Source organism: Ipomoea nil, unplaced genomic scaffold (assembly GCF_001879475.1).
Source record: "Ipomoea nil cultivar Tokyo-kokei standard unplaced genomic scaffold, Asagao_1.1 scaffold0415, whole genome shotgun sequence".
Classification (NCBI taxonomy): domain Eukaryota; kingdom Viridiplantae; phylum Streptophyta; class Magnoliopsida; order Solanales; family Convolvulaceae; genus Ipomoea; species Ipomoea nil.
The window spans coordinates 3,107,261-3,117,051 of NW_017616843.1; the positions used below are offsets into that span (position 1 = coordinate 3,107,261).

At 38.7% G+C, this 9,791-nt stretch overlaps 1 protein-coding gene across 1 annotated transcript; it reads left to right on the top strand.

Annotated features, from left to right (window-relative positions):
- The first annotated feature begins 251 nt into the window (after window positions 1-251).
- LOC109172219 lies at window positions 252-857 on the top strand. Its single transcript, XM_019321367.1, has one exon. It carries the CDS (start codon window positions 252-254, stop codon window positions 855-857), a length of 606 nt encoding a protein of 201 aa, XP_019176912.1.
- The last annotated feature ends 8,934 nt before the right edge of the window (window positions 858-9,791 follow it).

The window sequence follows — 9,791 nt, forward strand, 5'->3', positions numbered from 1 at the left end:
GTAAATCCCTGATGCTAGAAGAGGAACAAGTCGTGATGGAAGGGATTGAGCAATCAAGTGGTGGAAACGATCAAGTGCCATCTCCCGAAAGCCACCATTTGAATGCAACACTAGGACTCAATGAAGCGGAGATGCATCAAGTCCCTGGGACTGAGACATATGAAAGAAGAGATCCAACTGAAGGGCTTGATTAGGAAAACAACCAGGCAGATCCATCCATGCAGAAACCAAAGGCCGTATCCTTCAGAGACATGCTGGCAGGAGGAACACCCATTGAGAAGGAACCAGAGTATTTGGACTCAGATGATGATGAAGTAGACCTAGATGAAGATCCAGAATGCCCAGAGATTCCCCTAACGAGAGAAGACAAGATCAGAATGAGAAAACCTTGGCGCGAATCCTTAATAGTCAAGGTTTTAGGTAGAAAAGTGGGTTACACCTACCTAACCAGAAGACTCAATGCAATATGGAAGCCAAAATCGAGGATGGAAGTGGTGGCACTGGATGACATCTACCATGTGGTTCGATTCTGGTCTGCTGATGACTATGAATTTGCTAAGTACGGAGGGCCATGGTCGGTAATGGAACACTACTTAATCGTCCAGGATTGGAAGCCAAATTTCGACCCTAAGTCGGCCAGGACGGAACGTGTTCTAGTTTGGGTGAGGTTTCCCGATCTTCCGATGGAGTACTACGACTACCCTTACCTTATGAAACTGGGAAGGAAAATCGGTGAAGCGAAATATGTTGATGAAGCCACAAGTGTAGGATCAAAGGGGCGTTTTGCGAGAATGTTTGTGGAAGTCGACCTCACAAAACTGCTCCTCTCCAAGTTCACAGCCAAGATGAAGGTTTGAAGGACAGAATATGAGGGAATGTATCAAATTTGCTTCCACTGTGGTTTTATGGCCATGCGGCAGAAGCCTGTCCCCGGAAATCGGCGGAGGAAGGACACACGACGGCGGAAACAGGCGGTGCTCAGGGAAACGATGGACGGCAACCAAATAAGAAAAGAGATCAACTGGTGATCATTAGACCGGAAATCGTGGAGAGATATGGTACGTGGATGATTGCGCCCAAAAAAACGTACAGGCAAAATCACGCCAATAATGGAAAGAATAAAGATCAGAAAGGAAAGGATTGGGATGGAGCTAAAGGCCCTAACGGCTCTATGAGTGGAGAGAAGGGGTCGCAATATGGAAAGAATAAAGGGAAAGAAGCAGTAGATCAAGGAATTGGATCAACATCTATGTTTGCGGCTTTGAGTGAGGATAATGTGGAAGAAACAATTGAACCGACTGAGGAATCTAATGTGGGGAATCAAGTCGAAAATCAAGTAAGGAAAGTCGGGAAATCAGTAGGGAAAAATAAGGAAAAAGCGAGAAGACCCAATGTGCAAATCTCTGTAAAACAAATAGCAAACGAAAAAATGTGCGTCCAGGGGCCATGCAAGTTACGCGGAAAAACCATGCAGCAGCTTCAACTGAAGCTAGCACTTCCAAGAAGCCTAGCAAGACCAACCAAGCAGCTGCAGGAGACACACATACAGTAGCAAGGGGTAATTTATCGGAGAAAACGTCGGTTAGTACCACTTATTTAAACAATGCTGATATCCCCCCTCAACTGACAAGTATGGAGGAGGATATTCTGGAACACCATGGTGATCCTCCCGACCTCAATGATGAGCTAATGGAGGAAGAACCATGGCATGAGTGTGCAGAGGACAATGGCCGTGGTGGCACCTCGGAAGAGGTCGCTGCCTAGGTTTTCTGTCTCGTGCTTGTTGTTTGTTTTTGCGCTTTTTGTGTGTTTGTTGCCCCTGTTGTGTCTTCCTATGAAGATTATAACTTGGAATTGCCAAGGTGCAGCTTCTAAGATATTTATTAGAGCTACCCTAATAATCATTAGGCAACATAAGCCTAATTGTTTTTGTGTCCTTGAGCCCAAGTCATCAGGTATAGGGGCGGACGAGACGTGTATCAAACTTGGCTTTGATCAATGGCTTCGCGTAGGAACTGTGGGGATGAACGGAGGCATATGGATCCTCTGGAACAACTCTCTTAAGCTGGATGTTCTAAACACCAACCCCCAGTTCGTTACTTTGGAAATAACAAACAGTAGGAATATGGTGTGGTCCATTGCGGTTGTGTATGCAAGCCCCCCCCCCCCCCCCCCCCCCCCCTATAATCTACGACGCCACTTATGGGCGGATTTATGAAGAACTCAGCGTGGTTTGGATGAAGCTTGGATTGCTATTGGAGACTTCAACTCAATTACAAACTCTGAAGAAGTCAATTGCCCTGAGAGTTTAAATGAAAGACAAAGTAGAGAGTTTATAGAATGGATAAGCCGAGAGAATCTCATTGATCTAGGCTTTAGCGGTTCGCATTTCACAGACGTGGAACCACCGTAGAAACATTTAAAGCTGCTCGCGTGGATAGATGCCTATGTACGGAAGCCTGGATTGACAAGTTCCCGAACGCAACCATAACGCATTTACCGAACTTAACCTCGAATCACAACCCTGTCCTACTAAATCTGGAAAACCGGGCTAATAATAATAGGCCGAAGAGATTCCAGTATCAAGCAGCTTTGGGTTTGCATGAAGACTTTGGTAAGATTGTTACTAATACTTGGAGGATTTCAACCAACACTGGACTTGATTTTGATTCAAAACTGGACCTTATGAGAGAGAGCTTAAAGACGTGGAGTAAGGTGGCGATTGGAGACTTAGAGAAAAAAAGGAAACAGACCATTGCCAGGATTGATGGTATCCAAAGAGCCAGGAACTATGGTAAGAAAGGAGGCCTAATAAAACTAGAAGCCAAGTTGAAGACGGAGTTGGATGACATCCTTTATAAAGAGGAGCTTATCTGGTTTCAAAGATCGCGAGAGGAGTGGATTGCATTCGGGGACCGCAACACAAAATACTATCATGTTATAATGAAGGTCAAAAAAGCAAAAAACCTTGTGTCAAGTTTAAAGGACAACAGTGGAAACTGGACATCTGACGAGGAGCATATTATGAAAATGTTACCGGAACACTTTCGGGCCCTTTTCATGAGGGAAACAACAACGGCAAATTCAAGGTATGAATGCCCAAACTTAACAATGATTGAACATACTGATGTCTCTATTTTGTGTAGGAATGTCACGAAGGAGGAAATAAAAGCAGCTGTTTTCGAAATGGCCCCTTACAAGGCACCAGGTCCAGACCGATTCCATGCTGGCTTCTACCAAAAAACTTGGAAGGAGATTGAAGGAGATTTAACCGACACTATCCTGGAAATTTTCCATACGGCAAAACTGCCAAGAGATTGGAACGACACTCTTTTCGCTTTGATTCCAAAAGTGCAATACCCTGAGTTTGTCACCCATTGCAGACCTATTAGTCTCTGTAATGTCAAGTACAAAATTGTTACCAAGATTATCACGAACAAATTGAAGGATATTATGAATCAAGTAGTGGGAGAGGAGCAAAGCAGCTTTGTACCACATCGCCAGATCACAGATAACATTGTAGTGTACCAAGAACTCCTCCATACCATGAGGATAAAAAGAGGGGGAACAAAAGCGATGACCCTTAAGATTGATATAGAGAAAGCTTATGATAGGCTCTCTTGGGACTTCTTGCAAGACACGCTCCAAGGCTTAGGATTAGAGAAACATTGGATTGACATTGTCATGGAGTGTGTTCGGACTCCAAAGCTCGCTATCCTCTGGAAGGGCTCACAACTGGATTGGATCACGCCCACATGAGGCATCAGACAAGGAGATCCAATCTCCCCTTACTTGTTTGTGCTTTGTATGGAACGTCTGAGCCAGATGATAAAACAAGAAGTAAAGGACAAAAACTGGAAGGGCATTAAACTCTCAAGGTATGGTCCTGAGCTCACTCACCTTTTTTTCGCTGACGATATCGTTTTAATTGCAGAAGCCTCCTTAGAGCAAATGAAGGTAATCAAAAACTGCCTCCAGAAGTTTGAGGATATTTCGGGCCAGAAAGTTAGTGTCTAGAAGTCCCAAATTTACTTTGGGAAAAACGTTGCTCCTAGCCTGGCACAAGCCATCACGCATGTAGCAGGCTTTACTCACATAGAAGACCTGGGGCGGTACCTGGGTGTACCGTCGATCCACGGTAGAGTGACACGAGGCATTTTTGCACCCTTACTTGAAAAGATCGATGGGCGTTTGGAGGGCTGGAAAGGGAAAAACTTGACGCTGGCAGGTCATATTACTCTGGCCCAAAGTGTCCTAAACGCCACACCTTACTATATGATGCAATCTATGCTTCTCCCTAAAGGGGTTTGTGATGCTATTGAGAAGAGAATACGTCAGTTCATCTAGAGGGGTGGTGTGCATTTAGTAAGCTGGGATGCCGTCACGAAACCAAAGGACCAAGGAGGTATAGGTCTTAGAAGACTAAAGGAAATGAATATTGCTTTCCTAACGAAGGTGGGGTAATAAGAATTCGCACGGAAAGCCAACATCTATGGGTAAAAGTCATTATGGGTAAATACATGCATAACAAATCAGAGGATAGCGTTTTTATAAAGAAAACCAAAAGCTCAAACCTTTGGAGAGGGGTTTGTGATGCCTACCCTATTCTTTCCGAAGGAGTGAACATGAACCACGATAGCGACAATATATATTGGAGGCTAGAACCGAGTGGTTGTTGCTCGGTCGCCACTGCGTACAATGTTGCTCTCAAGTCAAATACTGGAGCTAGTGACCCCGTGTGGGGAAGAATCTGGAAACTAAAGTTACCCAGGAAAATCAACACCTTTGTCTGGCTCCTAAAGCACAATAAATTAATGACGAATGTGGAGCGCAAAAGGAGGGGATTCACGGCTGATGCACGATGTGGGAATTGTCACTCACAAGAGGAGGATATCTTGCACTGCCTACGGGATTGCAACGCTGCGAAGGATATATGGGAAGTATTTCTACCTCTGAGGCTAAAAAGTGGTTTTATTGTTTGAATTTTGATACTTGGCTTGTTCGAAATGTTACAGGTAAATCCAATGGCGGGAGAAAATGTGATTGGCCAATGCAATTTGCGATAATTGCATGGTGGAACTGGAAGTGGCGCTGCAATAAAACTTTCAATGATGATAGCTGGAGCTTAGAAAAGAGAGTCAGCTAGATCAAGGAGCAAGTGGAAGCCGTAACTACTGCCTTTGCTCGGCAGAAGATACCCAAAGGGACGGATGCGCAGAAACGTAACATTGAGCCAGGCTGGACTATCTTAAACACAGATGCTTCCTTCTCCCCTTCAAGCCATATGACCGGTTGCGGGGGAATGTTGCAAGACCATAAAGGTAACTGGATGAAGGGCTTTAGTTGCATGACGAGGACTGACAATGCAACAGAGGCAGAACTGTGGGCGATCTACTTGGGTCTAAAGTGGGCTTGGAATCAAGGCAACAGGAAGGTACACATTTTAAGCGATTCGAAACAGGCGGTTGAATGGCTAAATGAGCAACATGCCATTCTTGGTGACTGCAGTACCTTAATCAAATGGTGCAAGGATTGGATAAAGAAAGATTGGTCAATTATCGTGGAACACATCCCCGGGAAGAAAATGCTGCGGCGGACTAGCTAGCCGGAGAAGCTCCTCGACGGCACTGCGACTGGATGGATTTCCACCACCCTCTAAAGGAAGTTTGCGACATTCTATGCGCGAACACTGGGACTGTTGTGTCCGCTGACGTTAACAACTAGCGTTAGTTGGGTAACCTCCTTTTTTCCCAAAAAAATAAAATAAAATTGAATATTAACTCTATTTAGATTTATCATATTTGTATCGTTATCAACTTATCATGTCAAATCATTAACAAAGGCATTTACATAAATTGTCATATCTAATTCACACTAGATGTGATTATGTACTCAATATTTTTTATCTTAATAAATAAATTTTAAAAATTATTAAAATATAAACTAAATGTACAAATTAAATTTCCAATTCCATTGTAAAATATTACAATTTTAGAACTCTTATGTGTATGAACTATGAAGGAAGGTACGTGATACCTTTAAGGCTTTAATTTTTGTTCGTTTTCCTTATGCTTTCAAAGTTGTATATGAGACTTAGAACATTATGTATTGTATTTTTAACTAACAAAAATGTCTAGACTTATTCAACACATCCCATTCCCTTTACTTAGAAATATAATATTCACTGAATTAATGTTTATTATTTGTATGCATAAGGTTTATTATTTGTACTCATAAAGTACATTATTTATGAAAAAGTATTTTGATGTATGTTTCACAATAAAATTTGCCAATTCACATCAATCCTTATACCATGGACCAGGGTTCATAATGCAATGTGAGCCTTGATACATGTGTATGTGTCTTATGTTGTGAGTTTTTGTATCTTGTGTTATGAAATTCTGTACCTTAAGAGTATGAATTCTATACCTGAAACAAATTAGTAATTGTGTCTTATGTTATGAATTTATGTGTCTTGTGTTGTGAAATTCTCTACCTATGATTCTATGAGCACAAATTATGTACCTAAATCAAATTTGAAAAATAAGTAAATATATAGCATGTATATGCGTCTTGTGCTGTGATTTTTTGTCTCATGTTATAAAAGTTTATACCTTACGTGTATGAATTCTGTACTCGTTTTGATCCAGGATCTATAATGCTATGTGGACCCTTAATCCATGAAATAAATTGCCAATTCACATGCATTGGGTATAGGTTAACTATTGGGAAAACAAACAGAACCGCTAAATTATGGCAAATCAGACTCTGAACCATGGTCCAAAATGATGCTATTTCTTTTACAGCACGTTTGGTTCACGGAATGAATTTGGATGGAATAAGAATGCTATACCACAGGAAATGAAATATGTAAGGAATAGAATATAAATTGTATTCTGTTGTTTGGTTGGCTAAAGGAATAAACTTTAATAATTATATTCCAGTGTTTGGTTGGTTAAAGGAATAAAAATGGAATAGGTTTTAAAGACATAAATACTCTTATACAAAATAATAATAATAATAATAATAATGAATATGATTATGATATACTGAATGTTATATATATATATATATATATATATATATATATATATATATATATATATATATATTTATATACATCTATATGCATGTGTGTGTGAGAGCATAACAATAACAATAATAATAATAATAATAATAATTATTATTATTATTATTATTATTATTATACAAATACATATTTATATTTATATTTATTTTCCCACTTATCTCACATCGGTTGGAGAAGTAAGAAATGGAGCCTTGAGGCTCCTATAAAAGGAGCCTAAAGGAGCCTCAAGGCTCCATAATTTCAATTGCAATGCTCATCCGCTAGGCAAGCTTGCAATGCCCATCCGCTAGGCATGCAGATGGACAGACTACTTAATTTAGGAGCCAAGACTCCATAATTAAGGAGTCTATACAGTTAATTTTTTTATTTACATATACATATACATACATACATACATACATATATATATATATATATATATATATATATATATATATATATATATATATATATTGATAGATAAAAATTATAATTAATTAAATATAAACATTTATATAATACATTATATTTATTAAATAAATATAAATATTATATAATGTGCAAACGGTATTTTTGATATTTGTGATATAAAGACTATTCCCAAGGGCATGGGAATAGCTAATAAATACCAAACACCCCCCCCCCCCCCCCCCCCCTAGGAATGGCTATTCCCCTTGCAAAGGTAATAGCTCATTGCTAAGCATGTTATTCATATGATTCCTAGGCATGTTATTCTTATGACAAAATGATCCAACCAAACGATGAAATAGGTAAGAAACGGCACCCATTCCACCTGTTCCATGTAATTAGTTCAGTTTGTATAGCATATTCAGTCTCATTTCATATACATTGTAGTTTCATTTTAGCACAACTAAAGTTTCATTTTGTTTCAACTAAAGTTTCATTTTGTTTCAACTAAAGTTTCATTCGACATTATACATACAATAGTCTTATTACAATGAGACATGTTATTGAATTTTATTTTATACTCACTGTAGTCTTATTACAACACCACTAAATTATAATTCTAATTCAACTACGGTTTAATTGGACAATATACACTCAAATATGTGAAACTGTTATTTAGTTTCATTTTATATACACTGTAATTTCATTACAATACAACTACAGTATCATTTTGATATAACTACAGTTTCATTTGACAATATACACTCAATATGTGAGACATGTTATTCAAATTCTTTGTATACATACTATAGTTTCATTTTAGCAACTACAGTCAATATGTATCATTTCTATTCAACTACAGTTCTATTTGAGAATATACATTCAATATGTGAGACATGTTATTCAGTTTCATTTTATACATACCGCAATTTCATTTCAACACAATTAAAGTATCATTTCAATTCAATTATAATTTCATTTGATAATATAAACACAATATGCGACACATTTTCATTATATTTTAGCTACACTGTAGTTTCATTTTGTTATGAACGTAAAAAAAAATATATGAAATCTATTAAAAAGTAACGACGGTTGTTTTTTACTTAAAAGAAATGGCACCGTTTTCGGACCATGGTCCACGGTATAACAACTGCTAAATTATCTATAGCAGTACGAAACTATCCAGTTTCCAGGAATAAACATTGGTGAACATTCTCAAGTACGAGCCCAATATTGGGCTTGATAGTTTGGCCCACTAAAATTATTGATCTTATATTATAATGATTTTTTTTTTAGTAATTGTGCAGATAAACAATATATTCCGTTGATATGAACATTCATTCATTCAATCACACAGATAAATAATTTTCTCAGAATAATGGGATCCCCATTTTCATATTGTTGAAACTATAACATAATTGCTTAAGAGAAGTTGGTAATGAATGATGAGACGTGTGCATAAGCCATAAAGAAGCGAATTATTGTACTAAATTGATGCTATCAATAATTGGTAGTGTTTTGTTGGACTTACAAGTGTATGAGAGCCATCTAAATACAGTGAAGTCGTTGTTGGTTGTGATTGCGTTGGTGTGACTTGACCATAACTCCTATAGAATATTTGGTTTTTCCAATAATAATAATAATAATAATAATAATAATAATAATAATAATAATGTCAATGACCTTGTGGTCTAATGACACGAAGTGACTCCCCAAATGAGAGGTCATGGGTTCGAACCTCAGTAGGAGCGGTATTGACACTCTTTGTGCTTTAGTAGGGACTAGCCTCTCAGTAGGTTAAGAGAGTAGTTATGAACAAATACAACATAACAGAGAACAGAATTAGTAGTAAGGACCTAACGACTTTTATGGAACTTGTTGGGTTAGGCGGTTATGCCAATTTAACCTCTTTGATTTAGAGACCAAGTCTAGCCTCCTTGACTGCCTAATTAAAGGCCTAACGACTTTTATGGAACTTGTTGGGTTAGGCGGTTAGGCCAATTTAACCAAAACAATTATAGAAATATTTGATTTAAAAATAAAAAAACTAATCCTAATTTCTCTCTCTAGCCGTGTCTAGGGTTCAGCTTCCCCTCCTAGGTTTCTGTGCATTTCTTTCATTTCTTCCCGGCGATCTACCGGCGTTTTTTGCTTTCTTGTTGTTGTGATTAGGCATCCGCTTGGTCTGTGTGTTGCTCCTGTTCTTGCATGGCATCAGCGACGTTGACAGGTAGTGTTGCAGGGCTCACTGCCCGTTTGGGCTGATATGGTGCTTGAAGACGAGGCTGTGGAGTTCGAACCAGTTGGGGGG